The sequence below is a fragment of the Cucurbita maxima genome, unplaced genomic scaffold (assembly GCF_002738345.1).
Source record: "Cucurbita maxima cultivar Rimu unplaced genomic scaffold, Cmax_1.0 Cma_Scf00011, whole genome shotgun sequence".
Classification (NCBI taxonomy): Eukaryota; Viridiplantae; Streptophyta; class Magnoliopsida; order Cucurbitales; family Cucurbitaceae; genus Cucurbita; species Cucurbita maxima.
Window position 1 is genome coordinate 2,656,821 of NW_019272027.1, and position 23,741 is coordinate 2,680,561.

The following is a 23,741-nucleotide window of genomic DNA, read 5'->3' on the forward strand; positions in this document are numbered from 1 at the left end:
TGCTTAAAATGGAGGTTTTGACGTCGATTTCGTAGAGTTTGGTCTCGCTGGAGTTTCGTCGGAGTTTCGTCGGATTTTCTCTGTCTTCTTTGTTTTCACATTTTTTTTTCTTCTTTGCAGATGTTTTGGGGAGGCAAAGGTCGGGATCGAGTTTCCTTGGCATCCCAGACTTCGGCCGCCCTTTGTAGGTCGTGTGCGAACGAATGCCAGAGTTTTAGTTCTGCTGACGACTCCGTTATTTTTTTAATCCGATCCGTTACATTACCTACCCCTAAAAAGAACTTTTGTCCTCAAAAGTCTCGAACTCCTGGATCAATATGGGATATTTCCTTTATTTTCTCCTCTTGTTCCCACGTCGCTTCCTTGATTTGGTGGTTACGCCGCAATACCTTGATGAAACCTATGCTTCTATTATGTAAGGCTTTCACTTCTCGGGCTAGGATTTTAATCGGTTTAACCTGATAACTTAAATTTTCCTTGATTTCGAGGGGTTTGTAGTCTATTACGTGCGTAGGGTCTGCAATATATTTCCTTAACATGGACGCATGAAATACATCGTGTACGCTTGAGAGTGAGGGTGGTAAAGCTAGTTTGTAAGCTACTAAACCTACTCTTTCTAAAATTTCGATCGGTCTGATAAATCGGGGGCTTAACTTCCCCTTTCGTCCGAATCTTAGAATGCCTTTCATAGGAGCTACTTTTAGGAACACTAGGTCTCCCTCTTCGAACTCTAAATTCCTACGCCTAACGTCTGCGTAGCTCTTTTGCCTACTCTGTGTGGTGCACATCCTTGCTCTAATTTTTTGTGCCGCTTCATTGGTGATGCGGACCAGCTCAAGTCCTACTAGTTCTCGTTCTCCTTCTTCGTCCCAGCACAATGGGGATCTACACCGTTTTCTATACAACACTTCAAAGGGTGCCATCCCGATGGTTGCTTGGAAACTGTTGTTGTAAGAGAATTCCATTAAGTGTAGTTTAGTGTCTCAACTCCTTGTGAAATCCATAACATATGCCCGAAGCATGTCTTCCAGGGTTTGGTTTAATCGTTCCGTTTGGCCATCAGTTTGTGGGTGAATGGCGATGCTAAAGTCGAGGCGGGTACCCAACGCTTTTTGGAGTCCGCACCAAAAGACCGACGTAAAACGCGGGTCCTGATCCGACACAATAGACATCGGAACTCCATGCAACCTCACAATGTCTTTAACATACAGTTGAGCCCATTGTCTACTGTATATGTTGCCTTACCCGGTAGAAAGTGAGCCAACTTTATCTGACGATCGACAATCACCCAAATTACCGTGTAGCCCTTTAATGTTTTGGGTAGGCCTACTATGAAATCCATAGCAATGTTTTCCCATTTCCATTCCGGTATACTTAGAGGTTGTAGTAGCCTGGCGGTTTTATGCCTCGGGGCTTTTACTTGTTGGCACACCAGACATTTACTCACGTAGAATCACCAATGCCACTTTAATTCATCAAATTAGAGTTTCGTTAACTTAACCTGCCAAGTTGAAGGCTACAATCAATGAAAGGTACAAAATTGTTTTGTTTCCAAATTTCCATTATGCTTGGAAATTATAAACACCCAGAAGATCTTAAGGATCATGATTGATAAAGAATAGATATTACAAAGAGATACTAAATCACTAACTGATAAATTATTAAAATTACAATTAAGCAAAACTAATCAAGAAAAATTAAACTAACCCACAATCTTCAAGAGAAAAATAAACAAAACAAAAGGAAGCTATGAGTCATCGTCATCAGAGTCGATATCACTATCTTGCTCGTATATTTGATACTCTTCCTCGCTGCCATCTCCATCATCCAATTTTTGGTCATCTTCATCCATCGACGGAAAGCTACCAAATAACTCTTGCAAATGTGTTCTTGAAACATCGTCCATGTTTAGATCTGATAAGAAAAACCATGAGGTGACAGAGAAACTCTCTCTCAACCAAGCAGTCTAAACAACTACTATCAACCCTTAGATCTAACAACAAAACTTTAGAACTCATGGCAATTGTGTCCAATCTATAGAACAAATCTTGTTCAAGCAAGGTAATTCTAACAACAAAACTTTGACAAAAAAAGAATCGGTATTTGTAAGGGGGGAGGGTAATTACATGAATGTGACTGCAGAGAGATCTCGTCATCGTCACCCACCTACAAAATAAGAAAAATTTAGAAGATACATTGGAATTTATATATGAATGGGATGAGATGAACTGTACAGTTACCATATTGAATTCGTCATATTCATCTAATGCCTCATCGCCGCTCTCAACTGCTAGGCCATCTTCATCTTCTTCTCCGGAATTAGTTTCCAGTTTGTCATCATTGATCACAGCTACAAAACACAATCAGCATTTAAGACCATGTCCATTGACAAACAAACCAAAGCCTAAATATTGGAAATAGCAGAGACGTGGTGTTGTTTATTTTCTTATCGAGAAGTGAAAAAACTATTTATTGAAGTAATCAATTAACTCAAATATCATGAAAAGCATAATCAATGAACAATTTAGAACAAGAACGCCATTACGAAGTTTTTATTCTGGAAATACCAAAGCACTCCAATCAATAAGGCTCTTTATTCTCAAAACCTTTGGATACACTTCACTGAATTTTGAAAAGTATTGTTATCAGAACCAACAAGGGAAAAATAGTTCATTATTACTGTTAATTTCTTTAATATTCGTGAAGGTCCAGACCAGCTGAAATGCACCATGACTATTCTCATTGAACAACCGTCTAACCCTACTACTTGGTTGTCAAGAAAACTCAGAAATTCAATCTATGTATGGCTACCTGGTCTTGAACTGAACCCATTCTCGCTAAGCCCTTTATTATGGTCCTTGACTATTAGGGCTTGGTTAGTTCTCTTATTTTATAAGAGAAAAGGGTGGAGATTAAAAATTTTGAGGTTCAAAAATTAGTAACTAATCATTACAAGAAATCTCTAATAACGTTCCTTGCCTTGGGAAATCTCTAATAACGTTCCTTGCCTTGGGATGTGGAGGTATTTTTTTATTTTTTTATTGGGGAAATGGGTCAATATGTTCAATAACCTAATTTTGCTAGGAACTTCTTGAGACAACTTGGGAAGGGGTTAACATATATGTTATTGTTACTGTAATATGTTAGTTATTTATGTAATTTTACATTGTACTATGACTAGTGAAGGGAAAAATATTTAGTTTCTATGAAATTATCTTACATTGCTCTTTCTACCTGTTCCCAACATAATATCTCTATACATCCCCCATTGATTTCCACTATTATTTCACTCCAAAATAAGTTTAAATTCACAAATAGATTAAACTTTCCTCAATTCATTAATCAAAAGTTAATTAAATGCACAAAAAGTAAAGGAAGTCGCACAACGAAAACTAGAAGCAACATAAAGCCTACTTTCTTCTTAATATGAAAACATATTATTTCTGGAACTTATGGTTTTTTCCACGTTAATACTCTTCTGTCTCTCTTAATAAGTCGTTGTTCTACCATCTCTATGTTTCAATTTGATAGCTAGATTTCTATTCTCCTATCAACTGTTTCTGGAAATTTTACTTTCAATCATGCATTCATGCTATGTTTCTTTCCCAAACGGAAAAAATGATTTAAAAAGAAAAAAGGTCAACACAGGGAAACACACACACAAAAAGAGAGTGTTGAGTTTTAATTTAAACCTGCATTGGCTTGATGGTCCCCGCCCAGATCAACTTTTAAGCAGCCCTTTTTAATATCCCTCTTCAACTTTTCAAAGTTTTCAGAGGCTGCTCTGAGTAAAGGTTCAGCATCTGCCGTTGGGAACACTAATAAAAACCTCATCATGATTCGTTGTCGTAAACAATTTAGGATACGCAGAGAAAACCATCCGGATTCATACTGCATGTGCAAAAAAATGTGAATTCAGATCCCAAACGAACGATAGCATATTTATAATTTTCATAAAAAAATGCAAAGGAAGTCTAATGAAGTGTTCTAAATTTCCTTCCTCTTTCTGGATAGAAAACAAGAAAGAATACTATAACCTAACAAAAAAGTCTTCTTTTTTTTTTCCCCCTTGTTCTTTAAAGCAAGAAACAAACTGAAAAAGAACTAAAATTGTTCAAGGATCTTCCACACTGCACGTGGTGACATCATTCCTCAATATAATCAAAATTGTCTATCTCCCAATGATTTGGGAGATTCCCTAAATAAATCTTCAAGCACAAGTAACCCGCCGGATAGAAACATCCTTAATTTATTTGCATGACAGATAACTATACTCAGTTCTATTTTTTTATAAGAAACCTGATGAAAAGCTACATAAAGGAAAGAAACAAAACATTCTAAAATGACTTTCACTTGTTCATTGACTTCGATTGAGGCCTAAATAATTGCTGAACTCAAGATCTCTCATTCTGTATCCTCAATAATTTACAAAAACACCTTCTCAATTGAAGGACCTTTAAGCTTTCTTCTACTGTATACAATCGGAGTTTCCATTGACGTTTTAGAGGTCCCAATTAATTTGGAGTTCATTTCTTTTACTTTTTTTTAGAGGTCCTAATAATCTATTTTGAAATCACAAGTCAGTTGCTTGGATAACAAATATCACTAATAATAAAATCACATTTTTTTGTACATCAGCCACATGTCCAGAGCATTTCTAGTACTATGGTCATACATATCTAGAGCATGTTGCATGTGATTGCATACTCATTCCAACCCTTACCGTGCTTTCATGTGTGCCTTTCATTTAACATAATAGTTAAGTTTCCTTGTTTTTTTATTGCCATAGGACTTCTTGCCATTTTCGAAGTTTATTCTTGTGAAAGGCAATTTGCCTCAAAATGTACTATAGAGAAATGTAACTAGCTGTTGATTATTTCTACATTTGTTATATGCTATCGAAGCTCTTGTTTATTCTATTCGCTTTAAAGCATATAACAAATGTTTTCCAATGATTTCAAAAATCTTTTATCTAACTCTGGCTCTAAAATCATTTTCGCAAAAATGGGGTGGAGGTTGCAAGAAAGGCCTATTCTGTCGTTGGCATTCTAAATTTGAGTCAGCTGACTTGCTCAAGAGGTGGAGGTTGCAAGAAAGGCCTATTTTATCATTGGCATTCCAAATTTGAATCGGCTGACTTACTCAAGAGTGAGAACAAGTGTCATACAATTGCATTTTGAGTCCCGAAGAAAGTGTGGAAGTGATGTTTAACATAGTCAATGCTTCTTAGTTGAGTGTTCTAAGCAATATTTTTTCCAATATCCAAGAGTTTCTATACCAACTTGAGTGCACTTGACTAATCTCACATGACAACCACATACCCTACCACATTTAGTTGCAAGAACATTAGTAAGATTTTGAATTTTAGATAAGTATTATAAAAAATAATTACACCAAGAGATGCGTGAAGTTGCTACTAATGGAATTTCAAAATTGAGAAATTTGATAATAAAACTAGAAAACTTGATAAATTGAGGGAAACATCCAGCCATTTTCTCTTCGCTTCTATCCAGTTAAGATGAGCATACTTTTTTTCCATTTCATTTAAACGAATAATATTCAGAAAGGTAAAAGGTGATATTTGAGGGTAAACTCACTGAACAAGATGTTTCCTCGGAGGGCTTTTTTATCTCTTCTTGAATATACTCATCTTCAAGTTCAAAAAGTTGTAATGATGTTTGAAACTTGTGAGGAAAAACTTGAAATGCACATATCTTTTCATGTGCGTAACTCATCCTGTGTGAAAGGAAAAATTGAAACACATAAATGATGAGGTAACAAAAGAAAAACTATTTCAATACCAATCAGCATAGGTCCAATGCGTTGCTATGAAATTCTGGTTCTTATTGCCTTATGTTGTATAGAATTTATGGTAAAAGCAAACTTACTCATCGGAAGCATTGGAATTGCAGTAACTTCGTAATGACTGTGGTACTCGAAAATCAATCCGTTGGTATCTGTTATAATGAAAACGTCAATAAATAATCCAGAACAGTCAATTTATAACTTAAATGATTTTTATGATTTCTTATATGGTGTTTATATTTGTTAATAAACGTGGTGTTTATCATCATATTGAGATGATGCAAGTTACTTCTTAATTGAGATGTCGTTAACCGTGTCCCTAGAAAGAACCATAAATCAGTAAAACCCAACTACAAGTCAGGTTTATTTCTTAGCCATGGAATGTATTTACATACAATTATCCGAGGAACGAAGGGAAGAAACTAAAATATAAAAAGCTGCTATCATTTAAGCAAAGTGCTCACTTGCGAGAATCACAATCTTTTCGAGGATCATAACCCTTTTTTATCCAAAATCGTTGGAAAGGTCCACTGGAAAAGTAATATGCAATTCTAGAAAGAAGCCTGCACATTGAAAAAAGAATTAAGACAACACAAACACGAGTTCTATCTATGGATGATAAAAAGAAAAAAATTATGGACAGAAAGTAGCATGGAGGTCAAAACCTTCTAAACACTCCATGTCTAAAAACTAAGCCCATCTTCAGCATTCGTTCGACTAGAGACTCCTTCGGCCATATAGGACGTTCCTCGAACAAATTAGACACAGCAACTTGAAAATCCCATTCCTCTGACCCTTGGGGTACGAATTTCTCCCAGATTACAGTCTTTGGAATATGTAAGAATGTTAAGTCCAATAAAAGAAGGTACAACAAAAAGAAAAGGCTGCTTTCAAGGTTCACGTAAACAAATTCAACTCTTAGAAAACCTCAAGACTTTTAGGAGCATAAAGACACGCAGTATCAAACCTACAGATGAACATAGAGAAATAATAATCTTAAATAGATCAGTTCATGAAAGAAACCTACGAATGACTGAAGATTCAACAAAATCTAGATGGCCAATTTTTCAGAATTATTCTTGGAATTATGTACGCATTGGTTTGGTTTTTTATTTTTTCTTTAATTCAGTGTTTGGTGTTTTACTTATCATTTTTTCCCCATAATTGATTTAAACTTGGTGTGATCCAATCAAGAAATTTTAAATGGTCTATTTAATACAACTCAATAAAAAAAAAATTGATATTTATCATGTACATCACTTATCATACTGTAAATTTCACAAGTAAAATGCATGAAAAGTGGCTGAAGGGAAACCAGAAATACTCCTGCAACCAAAATATATTATTAATTTTTCGCAGGAATAGAGAAAATAAAATTTCATAAATAAAATCTAGTAGCAGATAAGTAAACAAGGATATCTTTAATGTTAAAATCAATTGCAAGAACAGGTTCTATATCCACCTGCAAAACATGGAAACAAGCATATTAGTCAAAATCATCTTCGTAATGGCTATAACACTTGCAAATGGCCAATATACAAATCATTATTTAATTGCATCCAATACAAAATACAAATACATGGAAGACACATACATGAGAAAACCAATAGCACATAAAAATAATAATAATATAGATAGTAAATAAATCTCTACTCTTCGTTTAGATGCAAGAAAGCTTTTACCTCACAAGGAGTATGTGGAGTTTCTTGTTTCTTTCTTGGAGTAAACATGGAAGGTGTTTTTAACCTACAAAATAAAACAAAATAGTAATATGTTAGATAAATTACAAATTTGATACTATGGTTTCAGGAAAGTTAGAATTTAGTCCCTACGGCTTTAAAAGTTCGAATTTCATCCTTATGTTTGATAAAATCTCATAAATGGTCCCTATGATTTGATAAAACTCTCACAAATAGTCTGGATTATTTAAATTTACTTACCATTGCAGAAAAAATTAATATTGTATAATAAAAAAAAATTATGAGGTATGTCTGAACCGTACAAATAAAGAATAGATACTTAATATAACCAAATGATAGACGTAAAAGATCCTTACACTAAACTTTCAGGCACATCCTTCAACGCAAATACTGGAGGAACTAAAATCATAGTATCCTCCTTGTCCACATCAATGGCATTAACCTTCCCTGCATAAATCAAATTTACCATTTACTCATTAATAAATTTATGACAATTCATAGCAGCCATGTGTCCCTCTCAAATGAATAATAATATGCACATTAAATACAAAAATAACACCTAAACATGGCTCGTGCATTTCTGTCCAATTCCCCTTCTTCCTCTTGGTGGCATCCGCATGAGTAGCAACAACATGTTGGTAGTCAGCCATGCCTTAAAATAAATTGAAATAAACATTAGAATAGAGAACTTATAGATATTCAGATATGACCCAAAAACCTAAATCATAAGACTTAGCACAAGATAATGAAAATCACAACAAACCCTCAAAATGATATGCTTCAGGCACGCAAGCAACCATCTCAAAGTCCAGGTTTATTTCATCTTCTCTAGGTACTTCTTTTTCAACATTCTTGATTCCCTCAGTAGAATCACTTTTTGGGTGACCTTTCATCATATCAATTCTTGAGTTAGTTATTTTGTATGCTTCAAATCTCAAAAAAATAAAATAAAATAAAATAAAATAAAATAATAATAATAATAATACTAAATAAATAAATAAATAAAGGTACATGTACTCACGTATTTTCAAAAGAAAACAACTGCATGGACGAAGCTCTCCGTGTGTTGGATGTGAATATGAGTCCTCAGGCCTAAAGCGAAGCTCTAACTTATTTGATTGGAGATCACGAACCTAGATCACCACATAAGGGTTAAAGGAGAAATCTGAATTATTGAAACAAGAAGATAAAATGAAAGAAATTGAACGAAATAAATTAAGAAAACAATGCAAATGTAGCAAGTTATATACAAAACATTTGATCTATAAATAATTGGAACTGCATTCCTCACTTGCCTTCTAGCACTCTTCACTTTCCCTCTTGCACTCCTGAAGATTCCTCTTCCAATGTGGTCTCTAATATATTATAACCTCCTCAAAGCGCAGAGTCACATTCTTTTGGACATTTTCTATGATATGTAGAGCACGGATGAGGTGAAAAAAGAATTATGTGTAAGGTATCACCTTACTATTCTATTGATTCAGACTCACAAAACACTAAACTTGACTATTCTATGAGAGCTGATAACCCTTCTTCCCTACCATCTACTTTGATAACATTCACAATTCTCCCTACACATTCATCTCATTTCCCTACAAATACGACTGCCCTTCCCACTGTACACAACATGTCCCACTAAATAAAGTCAGAAGCAAAAGTCCTCTTTTTAACCTTTCTATAATACACTTTTCACAATAGAGGGTAACATTATTTAATAGAATTCATTCTAATCATGAAAAGAAATGGAATTACTCAAATCAAATTATGTCACGTTGTAAAACTAAATAAAAAGAGAATCAACAAAAAAATGGGAAAAAAATCCCACAATTAATCAACTTCAACTTCCAACGAATGATGTTCATTCCACAAGGAAGCATCAGTTTATTATCGAAAACAAAAGATTTACAAATCAATCAGGATTTATACTAAGAGAAAAACTCGAAAACTGAAATAAAAGGAACGGTGAGACATTTCAAAATGATTTCCAATTATTTGATATCAACTATTAATTGTACCTTGAGAATTGATTGTTTTCCTCCTAGAGTTTCAATTGCCCGTCGCTTTGACGAAGGATAACCAGGATAATGAACTGCAAAAACCTGGGCAGTAGGTAAGAACCCTGAGATAGTGTTGTCTTTCAGCTTCCCCATTCTAAATTCCTGTTATAGACACAATTCACTTCTACTTTTAGCCACACAGTTTTTTTTTTTTTTTTTCTTTTTTTTCTACTGGCAACACAACATTTTACATAGCATAAAAACGAATTCAACAAAGGCAAAGAAAATGTAAAGATAGTCATAGTTGCATGTGCATAATTCAAGCTGTAATAACCAGTACAGATGAGGAATAAATGAATAGAGAGAAAAGAGGGTGGAAGGACGAAGGAAGCCGCTGACCGTACACTGGCCAGAGGGAGGACAGAGGCTGACAGAAGGCGTGGGTAAACCAACCACCCCGATTTCCTTCTTGATTTCGGTAGGTTCGAGAGGCCAAGGTGTTCATCAAATCAGAGAGAGCGAGTTTGAAGGAGGAGAGTGAAAACCTCAAGTGTTTTTTATTGGAGTCGAAGCAACGCCACGGGAGAGATTCCAACGGAAGATCTTGCAATGTTAAGAATCCACCTTCGCAATCACGGTGCACGCCGAGGAGAAACTCGAGGCCATAAGCTGGCGAAGACGACTTTTGCTCGTAGACGAAGCCGGACGGTCAGAGGCTGAAGCAGAGGAAGGAAGGAACGTGGGCGAGCGACGAAAAAAGTCGAAGAAGAGGAGGAGGAATCGCCGTTTCTGCAACCACGAAGAACAAAGAAGGAGAAGACCGTCGCGGGGAGGAAGGAGAAGAAGGAAGAAGCCGACCCGGCCCGCGCTATCGACCCGATTTGATTCAACTCGAATAACCCGACCCGTTTGGCATCCGGGAATTTCAGGGGATAAGGGGAAAGGATAATGAATTAGGGTTCATAATCTTTGGGCTTTCAGGTTGTGGGCTAACTAAAAGTAAAGTAATTAAATGGGCCATACTGACAAAATTATGGAACTGAAAATCTTGTTGTTTTGAATGATCTAAACAAAATTTGTATTAAAATCAGAACGAACTAGTCCTAGCAGATTTGATTTTGAATCAAGAAAGATTTGAAGAAGATTCCATTATCAAAACAGGGAATTTTAGTTTCTATAATCTTTGTCGTTATAAACCCTAAATCCCTGTTCCCAATTCAGTCGATGTCCATGAATTCCTCGCAATTCACATTCATACGCAATTCTCTCCATGGAATCAGCCACTCAAATTGTTAAGAAAGAGCACAAAACCTTCTTTAGACGACGATTAACGCGAACGCCACCACTGCCGCCGCCACCGCCGCCTTCTCTTTCTTCATCCTCTTCGGTTCCTCTCAACCTAACTCCAGCCGCCAAGCCCGAAGCCCCTGGTCCGATAAAGAGAACTCGGGATTTGCCTGATTTTTCGGAATGTCATGCTTGTGGATTTCGTATTGACGTCGTTGACGGTCGTTCGAGGCTTAATTCCCTCTACAGCGAGTGGCGGATTGTTCTTCTTTGTAAGAAGTGCTTCTCTCTTGTCGAATCTTCTCAGGTTTGTTCTTACTGTTTTGCTGACTCCAGAGGCGATTCTTTTAGTTGTTGTGATTGTAACCGTCGGGTTCATACGGAATGTTTTGCTCAGTATAGTAGAGTTGCTCCTTGGTCGTATTCCTCTTCGGGTTCTGAGTTTTCTGTGTGTATTGATTGTTGGGTTCCTAAACCAATCGTCACTGCTAGGGCTATTTTGAAAAATAGGAAAATTAGGAGAAAGAATATCCATGCTTCGGATTTGCAGAGTTCTAAGGTTTCAACTAGCCGAGACTGCAAATCATTGACTGCAATACTGAAGGATTCAAATTGTTCGGTGGAGAAGAAAGGTAATGCTGCGGTTAGAGCTGAAGAACACGCGCTGAAAAAGACTGCTGTTGATAGGATGGGTTTTGAGTTGGCTAGCGACGCATTAAACTTGGTAGCCCAGAGGGATGAAAGCACTGCCAAAGAGTCTAGGGAATCTGCCGATGACGCCGAGTTGGCAATTGAGTTGCACCGAGCTATGAATAGTTCTCCAAGACTTTCCAAGAATTTTTGTTTGGTGAACTCGAACTACATGGCCTGTGAGAATGTGAGCGTAGACGATGGCAACACATCGATAGGAGCGCTGCATAGTAGGGAGTTCGATTTCCGTAAAACCCCTCGAGTTTTGATACATAACAATATATGCAACTCTCTTGATAAAGCTGCTTCTGAAGATCACATCGCACCATTAGAAATCAATCGAGAATCCATGGGTAACGATCCTATGCCTATAAAGGGTAATGCTTGCCAGGAGTTGCCATCAAAAGATGATTTGAGGAGCAGGTCAATTAAGTTAAGGAGTGCTGGTTGTGATCATCAACTGCCACACAAACAAGATAAGTCCGCTCTGCCCGGGGATGAGAGGTGCAGGTGCATTGCAAAGCCCTATCACTATTTCTTCAAGTATAGGAGAAGAGATACTACTAAACGATATTTGTTGAAGTATAGCAAGCGGAATTCAAAACTGAAGAGAACGCCTGATTGTAAACCTAACATTCTTGTTGATGGAACGTGCTTGGGTGTTCCATCATCATCTGCAGCAATTCTAATTAATACTGAGAAATTTCCAGTAGTTTCAAATTCCTCATTTGGCTGCCGTGACGTTCCTCTGCAATCATCTGGCCTGAATGCAGTTCAAGAAATCAGTAACCAAGGAGGAAGGTGAGCATCGTGCTTTTCTCTGCACCGTATTATTTAAGGTTCTCTTTATATATAAACTAACAACTTTTGGAGGTCGTATTTAGAAGGAAAAGTTCTTAGATATTGACTTGTTTGGTTTTAAGCTAGCACTAGTGGTGCATACTAGTTTTAAAGTGAGTTTTATCAGGGTAGATGTACTGTATTAACGTTTCACCTCATTCAATTTAAATGTGTTTCAATATATGTTTTACGTGTACTATCTGTATCATAAACAGTTAATTCTGGTGCAATGCGATGAGCTTACAGTACTCGTCCATTTACCACCAAAATCACCTTCAACCTCTTAGAGATTAGGGGCCATCCATAAGATTTATTGATATATCTTTCCCTACTCAATACAAGGGTTATTGCTTCTGTGATTTGTGCTCTACAATGTTTGTAATGTAGAAGAGTACCGTTGACAAGCTTGGGAAACTTTTACGTGTGCCCTAATCCAAGGAGATCTAACGCTTTCTCAATAATCAAACTTTGACCTATTAGTTTGGAGTTTCGAGTCAGTTTAGGTTAGCCCTTGGCGTACGAGTCCTTTTGATAACCCTAAATTTGGGACAAGATAAGATATTCCTATAGAGCTTTGCAGGCCGCCTTGCACTTTTTCCAAGTTGTAGTCTATATTTCCTCTTGAGTTTCTTAAAGAATATCAAATGCCTGTTGGCTGAGTTTGAGATGAACAAATTCACCACTTAATGACAAAGTTGAAGGAAAGAGATACAAAGTTGAAGGAAAATCTTTATTTCTAGAATTCTCTTTGAATTCACTTTCACAAAGGTTTCTGATCTCTCTATATCTACTGGATTAAGAAACTAGCTGTAACGACCCAGATCCACCGCTAGCAGATATTGTCCTCTTTGGGCTTTCTCTTTCGGGCTTCCCCTCAAGGCTTTAAAACGCGTCTACTAGGAGAAGGTTTCCACACCCTTATAAATGGTGTTTTGTTCTCCTCCCCAACCAATGTAGGACATCACAATCCACCCCCTTCAGGGTCTAGCATCCTTTCTGACACTCTTTCCTTCCTCCAATTGATGTAGGATCCCCGCCAAATCCACCCCCTTTGGGGCCCAGCGTTCGTATCGACCTAGATCCACCACTAACAGATATTGTCTTCTTTGGGTTTTCCCTTTCAAGATTCCTCTCAAGGCTTTAAAACGCGTCTGCTAGGGGAAGGTTTCTACACCCTTATAAATGGTGTTTTGTTCTCCTCCCCAACCAATGTTGGACATTACACTAGCTATAGTCGTTCCACTCGTTTTTGCATTTCTTCAATCTTGATATATTGGAAATTTCACTCTTGTGTACAATTTGGCAGTTACATAGACAAGAAACCATGGAAGAACCTAAGCTCCAATTCTAATTTGATCTTGGATAGGGTTATGGAAGTATGAAAAATTTTCAACAAGTGATTGATACCAAGACTCACATTTCAAAGGAAACTACCAAATTTCACAATCTGAAGAGTAAGAGATAGAGAGGTTGATCACTCACTATTCAGTGGAATCGACCATTGAGATTAAAGACTCATTTTTGAAGTTCTCTTCAGATGCTTTTTCACTTGGATGTCAAAAGGCTATAAATGGAGGGTGGGTATATATAGTCCACAATTTAAATGAGTTATTAGGCAAATATACTCTTCCAAATCATTAATGGAAGCCACAATTCACAATGTATGATTTCAATCTTATTGTTCGTAGGATGAGCTTATTATCCAAAGGTGTTTTCCATGTTTGGGTCTCAAATAAGTTAAGCAAAGAGAATGCTCCTTGGTAAAGCTTCTGTTAGTGTTTTCAAGTCCTTAGATAGGAGGTTATTTAAAGATTGGACGTACCTTTGCTATTATTTATCCTGATTTAGTGTCTTATTGTGCATGTGATTTGGTAAAAGGATTTTGAAGCTCTGCATTTTCTTGACAACGCTTATTATATAAAATAACCTTGACACCAAAGAAGTACTAAACAAAGCGATCTTTTTGCTTCCATTTTACTGTGGTGATGAATTTTTGTTGCCACTACTTTTGGGGATAGATTCTATAAGAGATTCAAAGGGAATTGATGGGAAGATTCAATAGTGCTTGCAATGACGTGAGATTTCCCAACATTTGAAGCTTAGATTTGGGAAATTCATAACCATTGACTAGGATTACGGTGCCAGTTACTAGCTAGCAAATTGTTTTGCATTCAAGCAGTATTCTTTTTGGGCCTATAATTCCAAGTTTCATCCTGATTTGGCAGTACTATTCTAAAACTTTATTTGGTTGCATCGTTTGAAAAATTATTTCTCATGGTATTCATAATTATTGGCTCCATCCATTAAGGTTTTTAATCAAATGTTGAACACGTGTTCGATTATTTTTATTTTGTTTGTTCAGATGCTCTTTCATCTGCTTGCTGCATAGTCCTTCCCTTTCATTCTACATTTATCTTGCCTATCTCACATTGCCCATCAGAAGAATTTTCATGTTGTTAAATATGCTCAGGGCATTTGGATGTTCTTGATAATGTGTTGCTGCTTATAAATTCATAAAACTGATATTAATTCATGTTTTCAAAGATGGGTTAGTGAGAAAAATGTTCGAAAAATGTTCGAAAATATCGTCTCCTCTGCTTTACAGATGTTGTAATCGTATGTTGCTCATATTGACAGGTAAGGGAGAATGCAGTTCCCACAGGAACATTTCTGCAAAGGAAATGAACAAATGTTCTTAAACACTGTGAATCTGAAGGCTTAGGGTCTGCCTTTCCAACTTGCAAGCAACTCTTTGATAAAAAAACTCAGCTTCTGTCTCTGAAGAGTTATCGAACATGGAGGTTGAGTTTGTAGCTCCTCACTCCATCGCAGCCACCTGTGGCCGCCACTTGCTTCCTCACCAACAGGAATATGTGAACGGTGTCATACTGATTGTTGGTAATTGTTATTATAAGAAAATTTCATAAGATGTAGATGGCTATATCTTCCAATGTTTGATACATCGACATTCCTAAGAATGAAGTGCGTCGATTTGGTAAGTCGATCAATTATGACTCATATCACGGTATGGCCTTAGCATTTTTTAGAAAATCCTATAACAAAATCTACTATATTTTAGAGGTTGTAATAAACCTACTGTCTTTTGTCTAACCTTCCTACTCCGCCGCTAAAAGTACTTCTTTCAAGTCTTGATACATCTGAGTGTTACAAGAATGTACCGAAAGTTGTGAGTTTCGAGTCTTTGTTGGTATTTCCTCCTAGAGTTCAACATTTTCCGGCACACAATTGTTCTTTCCATGGAATTCCTTCATCTGCAACTAAGGAGAAACATTTCCTTTTTCATTCTTTAACCAATGCCAACATGTATGGTTCCATCTATTTAGCAATTCTTTGTCTCAATGTAGGCTGCTCTGTTAATCTAGCTAACTGCGGTTTAACTACTCCCATCAACACAACTATCCAAGCACGTTCCATGCCTGTATGAATGGAAACTTGCTCGATGATCAATGCTAAGGTATGTCCCAACTTCCTACTCAATGCATCTGCCACAACATTCGCATTTTCTTGATGGTACTAATGTCTAGATCATAATCTTTTACTACTTTCAGGTGAGTGAGTCAGTGAAGAGGTACTTTAGACTTTTATGATTTGTAAAGACTTGAGTCTTCTTGCAATACAGACAATGCCTCCAAATTTCTAGTGAACACTACCACCGTAAACTCCAAAGAGTTGTGCTCATAGTCCTTCAACTGATGAGATGCGTAAGCTGCATTAAAACGCATCCAAGTTCCCTCTCGAAGGATTCTCTTGTTTGTATTGGCACAATGAGAATTGGGTTTGTAACCAATCTTTGTTTGAGTTTCTGAAAATAATCTTTACTCGATAATCTTTACTCGATGAATGCACTCCCCTTCTTAGTCAACTGAGTAAGAGGGTCAACTATCTTAGAGGAATCTGGTAAAAAATATAGTATCGTGTTGAAAACTATGTACTGTGATATCCTATCTAGGTTGGGAGGAGAACAAAACACCATTTATAAGGGTGTGAAACCTTTCCCTAGCATACGCGTTTTAAAGCCTTGAGAGGAAGCTCAAAAGGGAAAGCCCATAGAGGACAATATCTACTGGTGGTGGACTTGGACTGTTACAAATGATATCAGAGCCAGACACCAGACTATGTGCCAGCGAGAATGTTGTTCCCCAAAGGAGGTAGACACGAGGCGATGTGTCAGTAAGGACGCTGGGCCCCAAAGGGAGGTGGATTTGGCAGGGTCCCACATCGATTGGAGAAAGGACGAGCACCAGCGAGGACACTGGGCCTTGAAGAGGGGTGGATTGTGATATTTCACATTGGTTGGGGAGGAAAACAAAACACCTAAGGGTGTGAAAACATTTTCCTAGTAGACGCGTTTTAAAGCTTTGAGGGTAAACCTAAAAGAGAAGTTCAATGAGGACAATATTTGCTAGCGGTAGATATGGGCCGTTACAAATAGTGGTCAGACGAGATCAATATGTTACTACTTCAATCTTGGTCGGGTCCATGGTAACACCTCCTCGTGTTAGTACATGCTCGAGGAAAGCTACCAACTCATGCCAAAATTCACACTTGATCTTAAATTGTATCATAATATTACCTATGAACACAATTGCAAACCTGGTAAGATATTCCTTGAACACTCTATTCATTAGGTCCATAAACACGGTTGGTTTATTCATCAATCTTAAGGACATCCTAGTAAGCTCATAATGGCCATACCTTGTTTAGAATACCCTCCTGCGAATATCCTTCTCTTCAATCCTCGTCGGTTGATATTCCAATTACAATCTTGAAAAAATTTGTTGCAACCAGCAACTCATAAAACAAGTCATCAATCTTATTTGTATGTAAAAGGGTTTGAAAACATGTTTAGCTAAAATAATGCACAATTCATGCATTAAAATGTTAACAAATTACTCATATAATTCAAGATGGTAGAATCTAATGTACTTTGTTTTACATATTACGATCCAAGTGTTTGGTAAATGTAAAAGGCAAGGCAAGCCAAATTTGGTGAATGTAAAAGGCAAGCCAAATAACATCGACCATTGACTATTTCATCACACTGATGATCGATGATTATTTAAGGAATATAAATCTTTACCTAATGCAACATAAATCTACTTTTTTAAGTTTAAGACTAAATTTGAAATTAATTTATTAATATATTAGGATCAAATTTGTAATTGGGTCTCCCCTAAAGAGAAATAAAAGGGTCTTTTATTTAATCTTAAATCTCACCACCTGATTTGATCACAACGTGGACGGATAGATTAACAACAAAAAAACACAATGTTGTCCTTGAAAGGTTTTCGCACAATTTACTTCAAGAAAACCAGAGTTGAATCGGATAAAAAGGCGAAGTTTCGATGAACGTCAAGAACATTAAATTTAAGTACTTTGAGTCTACTTGAAAGCATTTAATTCTCTATGCATTTAAAAAATTGCATAAAATAATTTTGTTAAAAAGATGGATTAAAACTCTACCCCTCTCCGAAAATAGAAAACTATTAAAAAAATATTCGTGGAATTCTTGAATTTGTGTAGGGTTGAGGAAGAAGGAACACGTGTCAGGCAAAGATAGGACCACACGTCAAGCAAGGAGCGGTGTTGCACAACTGGCCAAGAAATGTCTGCTACAGATTAGGATTTGCGTCGTCACGGTCATACATCTTCAACCATGTAACGTTTTAATCTTGACATGTTCATGACAAGTTTTAAGGGAGACTCAAGCCCAATTTACATTTTTTGCTCATCCTTTGGCTTCATCGGACTGTCGACGAGGTTTGCCTTTGCCAACCAAACACAACTTGTACTAAATCCAAGCTTGTGGCCACACATGACGCTCTAATCATGTGTGACACAACAATGTCACATCTCATTGTCATCTTGGTTTCCAACAACACGACTCATGCATCGTGAAGCAATCCCATGTCTCAAGACAGCTCGACCATCTTGCTTTACTTAGACACGTCCATTGAGAACTGACCCATGTGTCAATCATCTCATTGGGGGCATCCCAAACATCCATCCATTTGAGTTTTTTCAAGCATTGGACTCTCCCGTGTCTATGCTAAACCATTTACGACATATGTTCAAGATAACGAGTGCATAATCCAGCCTCAGACACATGGGGTGGGGCACAATACCGACACATCCGTGTCGTCCGGTATTGTCCTTGAAAGACCCTTTTCAAATGAAGATGCCCGAGACGCTCATTCATGCTATGATACAAGCATGTGCGATAAGGTAGCTCGCTTAGGTCACAGGGCTTAAAGCTAAGGGAGAGCCAACATCATACCTCGTTATAGTAGATTTTGAGGCATTTTCAATTCTTCTCGTGTAGACGTCATTTTGGCAAGTGGACATACGTCCTTGTGCATAGTTCGTCGGGATCCGATTGACACCAAATTTTGTGATCTTCCATCTCTCATATAGCCCCATGTCGAAACTCAAATCGAAACCCCAACTTCTGAGGTTATGGCTTGGGGCTCTACTCAGCCCTCTTCGAGTTTGTCTTCGACACTCGTGTTACCTCGTTCTCTAGAACCTTATGTCTACCTTGATTTAGCTTCAATACACACTCTTGGTGTGTTGGATGATGCACCGTCCTTTTCAGTCGATCATGTCACTTCTCAATCTTGACCCTTAGGTGTCCAGATGAGTGTCACTTGATGGTTGCCCTTTGTCTTTCTTGCGTGTGGCGGTCACAACCTACTTTCTCTCAGTGAGGTTGTAACACTTATCGTGTGTTGGAGGATTTAATGCACTCTCCCTTGCCCCAAATGTCTTTATCCGACCTAATATGCTCGACCTGAATGTCCGCATCTAAACCACTACGCTCGACCTGAACCACTACTGTTGGCCCATGCCACCAAATCGACTCGACTTGACATGGAAGTGGGATTCAACATGTGCCAAGTATTGTGTCGTGAGTGCTTGCTCCTCCCCTTAGACGTGTATGTACATGCACATGGGAGATTGTCTAGGCACGTGGTGAGCTCCTTTTCCCCCTTCGACCTTCATTTAACAGTTTTTCGCTTTGATTTCAATATCAACCTAAATTTTACTTGAATTAGGACCTACTATTTAATTTTTTAAAAAAAAATTAGAGTTTTTAACACAAAAAAAAGTTAGATCCGAAAGATATGTTTCATTTATCTAAATAGCTATTTAGACTTTTCTCAAACAATACTTATATAGATTGCTAGGATGTACTAGCATGTGATGTTCTACCTATGTGATAGTGCTTCACTTTATGAAGAAGGGTCTGAGTTGGCCACTTGAGGAGGAATTACAAGTCTATTTTTGGTGAGACATTGAGGATCATAAGGGTCTTGGCAAGATCAGCTTACCTCCCCTTGAGGATTATGGAAAAGGACAAACTTAGGATTTCTTTCAGGAGCCGTCATGGGTAAAGAAAGATTATCGCTGTCCTTTGACCTTATCAATGTCCTACAAAGTTTAAGGATCAGATGAACTAAGTGATCGTGAGACTTTTTCGATACCGTCATCATAGTCGTCTTTGACGATATACCAGCGTACACCAAGATGGAGATAGTTCACAAGAAACATTTGAGGAGAGTTCTGATGGTGATATGAGCACAATAGTTATACGCCAAGGTTCTCGAACGGAATAGTTTTAGTTGTTGGTAGTGGTCACATGGTATTGAGTTAGGGGATCATAGACGTAACAAAAACATGTTGGAGGCTATAGAGACAACCTTACAATCTTTAAGCTACCCTTTATGGTATCGAGTACATTGTGTCAGGTACATGCTGAGAGAAGTATGACACACTTTTAGTAGAAGAGTGCCTTGAAGATACTCGACAATGAGAAAGGACTAGTGACGCAGTTCCAATTCAAAAGTGTCTACCTAACAAAGTACTACCCAGTGGTAGTCAGCCTCAAGAATTAAGTAGCCTTCGTAAAACAAAATAAGATGTGAAGACGGTCAAGAAATACGATTTGGTGCCCAACAGACTGATAAGGTTTGTGCCCGAGTTTGATAGTATTGAGATGATGAAGATGAACCACTTCATTATTGCATGTTCCAACCAATATATCTTCGACTTGAGATTGCCTAGGCTTCCTCAATTTATGCATAAGCTATGTGATGCTAGGAAGATGGACATGTGCACTTGGGTTAAAGCCTATAGAATTTATGTGATTGTAATCACACCCTAATGGATGGCAACGACCTAGTAGTGACCTTTAAACCAAGGGAGGGTGAAACATCACAAACGAGAGGGGTAGCTTTAGGAGCACCCCGAAAGGTGAGTAAGGTGTAGTACAGTTGCATCAACCACATCTGAATGTGCAACGAACGGACGTCCATAGTCACGGTTCAATAGAGTTACAATCGAGACAAGGTAGCAACTTAGACAAGAAAATTTGACAAGAGGACGTCCTACCTTTGGGAATCAGGCATAAACAACTTTCAAGTATGGAAGATTTTAAGGAGGAGAAAATTTGTAACACCCGACAAAAAATTAAAAATCTAATTTTTTTCTTTTATGTCAAAGTTTTGAAATTTGATCGAGGTTTTAGAGATTGAATTTCAAGAGGAGAGTTTAGGGATTCTTGAATGAGGGTTAGTTAGAGTCATACTTTTGCTGAATCTTCTTCACAAGAATCAGTGGTCTTAGGGTAATCATTTTGGGATTTTGAGTCACTCTTCGTAAAGAAACGAGGAATAATGAAAGATATGATTTTCGAGTTCTTGATTTTGATTTTCCTTTGAATTTGAGAGTTTTAATTGTAATTAAGTTCTTAATTTTTAGTATGTTGATATTAGAGAAATTTTGTATAAGTTTTACAAAAGAAGGAGGAAAATAAGTAAATTCGAGTGATGTAGAGAAAGCTATGAAAATTCGAATTGAAAACTTGTTTGAAAATTTGAAATTTTGACGAACGAGTTGAATGTGTAGGTGACAACATGTGAGAGAGAGATTTCAGAAATTTCGGAGCTCTTAACACGCAGAAAAGCTATTTCGAGAAGACACGTGTCATCCATATAAGTAATCACACGAAGTTTAGGCAAACAATACTTGTAGGTATCACTAGAACATGCTAGCGTGCAAGAATTCTTTACCTTAGATAGATAATGCATGTTAAGAAATTCGGAAGAGTGTTTTTGTATAAGTATGTACTATATGTATGTTTTTGAAAAATTACTATTATGTCCTAGGTTGAGATTTTTGAGAACCATGTTGTTTTATGTATTATGCAAGGCTAGAGTGAAAATATGCCTGACTAGAATATGAGTTGGACAATCTGGATGAGTCTAGTTTGCATAATGTAAGAAATTATAAAAATGCCCCTGACTAGATTTGTGATGAATGATGTTTTATATAATTTCCACCGTGTTAGAAAGGAGGATGGACTATTGCGATTTGTGCTTCGGGTGATTGATGAATGTTATCTTCTCGTTGATCTTTTTTTGCTTATACGTGCGTATGATATAATATATGTTAGCACCAGGTGTTTGACTGTGTGTTCTCCTATGGAGCGGGTTTATTTGTTGATCGCTTGTGGATGTATATAATAAAATGATGTACAATTCACAAAAATAAGTGCAAATATACACTATCACAAGTAACAAGTAATAAGTAAATTATCGATTCCACGTAGAACCAATCTTTTTTGTTAGTTTTTTTTTTTTTGTTCGAAATTAAGTGAGTTTTTGGATAACATTTAAACGGGTGTGGGTGATTTTAAACTAATTAAACAATATTAATGGAGAAAATCAACAATAATAAGGAAAGTTTGAGTAGGAGAGATTAAATAGATAAATGGTTAAGATATGCCTCGTGATTACTTCCATAATAGATTTTTAATTTCTATTAGCAAGGCTCTAGGAGAAGAATTATTTGTAACCCTTCTATTATCTTCGAGTATCATTGCAATGAAACTAGAGTATTAAAGAGAATTTTATTGTTCCCTCTCTTCTTCCGAATAAGAGAATAACTATATATGTAAAGTGACCAACTAAACAAACATGTAAATCATTAACAACAACTCTTTAATAAACTAAATTCACACCGTCAACATACTTAAACTACATAAAATACTCTCGTAAGTTGAGCTCTCTATACAAACTGAATTAAACAGAGAAACCCACATCTCAAACATATTAAATTGATAGAATAAGAAAAGGGAGTAAGGAATTAGAGAGTTATGAAGCTTTTTTGTTGTTTTTTTAATGGAAGATCCATTCTCTTGAGCTCTCACGTCCACCTCTTTGCCTTAATCAATTCTTTTTGGTCTTCTTTTCCTTCGGCTGTCACAGGGATTAGGGTTCTTCTTCTTCTTCTCTGATTTCACAGCAATTCACAGTAGCAGAGGCTGCTGCGGTCTAATTCGAATTTTGCTTCCCAAAATGTGGCTCTCCCTCTTGTGAATCCTTTTTCCTTTTTATATTGTGCGTGGCTTCCCATTTATGGTTGAATAGGAATAAATCGTCGATGTTCCTAATTGGGTAGACAATTACCCACGTGGATGATTGATGTGCATTAAAATTTTCATGTCATCCCCGAAAAGTTTGCTTTCCGAATTGCTCCAACATCAAGGTCAGCAATTTGTTTCAAGATTTGCCAGTAGTGTTGTTTCCAAATTTGCCAGAACCATAAATATTCTGGAATTTTACCAAATAACTCAATTAAACATACAATTAAGCTCGATTTATGCAAATTGATGTTCTTTTCATGTAGAACCACAATGACCTATTTCATTCTTGTTAATTAGAACAAATTGAGCAAATAATGAGAAAAGAGTTTTATGAGTGCATAATTGACTACAAAAAGACCGGATATAACTCTAATTTTGGAGTCTAAATAGAGGTAGGGCGTTAGAGTTAGGTTGGCTAGACAATGACCTAAGTTAGGACACCTCGAGTAGATTGAGCACTTTAGGATCATGAGCGACAGTCAGAGGGTCTAGACCCTGGTGCTCCCAGACTAAGAAAATGCGAATGTAATGACGGGACCTATCATATCAGTCTATTTTCCTACGACACTATCCTTATAGGCAGCTTGGATGTGTACCATATACTTTACACACATCCCATATATGCGAGTATAGGCTCACCACAGTTCGCACACCACTGGGGCCGGGCGAGCCTGCTCTAGTAGCTCCTTATACCGGACACCCATTAGAATTAGTAACCGTCACGACAATATTATGTAAAACATAATGATACTTTACCTGCCTAGTGGTATACGTATTCGTACCCTCGTGATGGAATAGAGGTATCCCCCAATACTTGAACACACATAATGCATGAGGTCCCAATATTTTTCCGTTTTCAACACTATTAAATATAACCCCGCTATCATTTCTCATTCATATCATATCATTCTCATTTTTCAGTCCTCATATCATATCATTTCTCATATCATACATAATTCTAACGGGGTTATATTT

At 37.1% G+C, this 23,741-nt stretch overlaps 2 protein-coding genes across 7 annotated transcripts; one reads left to right on the plus strand and one right to left on the minus strand.

Annotated features, from left to right (window-relative positions):
- Positions 1–1,524: 1,524 nt before the first annotated feature.
- On the minus strand, positions 1,525–10,402 carry LOC111486648 (general transcription factor 3C polypeptide 5-like). 4 transcript variants are annotated; one of them, XM_023133850.1, is made up of 16 exons: positions 10,048–10,402; positions 9,521–9,664; positions 8,527–8,638; positions 8,269–8,391; positions 8,065–8,157; positions 7,862–7,952; positions 7,488–7,551; positions 7,225–7,267; positions 6,471–6,642; positions 6,270–6,368; positions 5,889–5,957; positions 5,598–5,736; positions 3,693–3,891; positions 2,241–2,350; positions 2,127–2,166; positions 1,525–1,914 (listed from the first exon to the last, which is right to left on the minus strand). In XM_023133850.1, exons 2-16 carry the CDS (start codon positions 9,653–9,655, stop codon positions 1,748–1,750), a joined length of 1,656 nt encoding a protein of 551 aa, XP_022989618.1. In that variant the 5' UTR covers positions 9,656–9,664; positions 10,048–10,402; the 3' UTR covers positions 1,525–1,747. The 4 variants fall into 4 exon arrangements, with proteins under 4 accessions (XP_022989618.1, XP_022989617.1, XP_022989615.1 ...); XM_023133849.1 differs by having other exon boundaries at positions 9,913–10,402; XM_023133847.1 differs by having other exon boundaries at positions 9,907–10,402.
- Positions 10,403–10,598: 196 nt separating this feature from the next.
- On the plus strand, positions 10,599–16,144 carry LOC111486657. 3 transcript variants are annotated; one of them, XM_023133865.1, is made up of 4 exons: positions 10,599–12,280; positions 14,957–15,314; positions 15,685–15,794; positions 15,889–16,144. In XM_023133865.1, exons 1-2 carry the CDS (start codon positions 10,773–10,775, stop codon positions 14,958–14,960), a joined length of 1,512 nt encoding a protein of 503 aa, XP_022989633.1. In that variant the 5' UTR covers positions 10,599–10,772; the 3' UTR covers positions 14,961–15,314; positions 15,685–15,794; positions 15,889–16,144. The 3 variants fall into 3 exon arrangements, with proteins under 3 accessions (XP_022989633.1, XP_022989634.1, XP_022989632.1); XM_023133866.1 differs by having other exon boundaries at positions 14,957–15,217; XM_023133864.1 differs by having other exon boundaries at positions 14,957–15,542; positions 15,603–15,794; positions 15,889–16,142.
- The last annotated feature ends 7,597 nt before the right edge of the window (positions 16,145–23,741 follow it).

Coding starts and splice junctions, on each gene's coding strand:
- LOC111486648 (XM_023133850.1), bottom strand. CDS start 9,655: ATGGGGAAGCTGAAAGACAACACTATCTCAGGGTTCTTACCTACTGCC. Junction 8,639..9,520: donor GAAAACAATCAATTCTCAAG/GTACAATTAATA, acceptor GTGGTGATCTAG/GTTCGTGATCTCCAATCAAA. Junction 7,268..7,487: donor CTCCACATACTCCTTGTGAG/GTAAAAGCTTTC, acceptor CATGTTTTGCAG/GTGGATATAGAACCTGTTCT.
- LOC111486657 (XM_023133865.1), top strand. CDS start 10,773: ATGGAATCAGCCACTCAAATTGTTAAGAAAGAGCACAAAACCTTCTTT.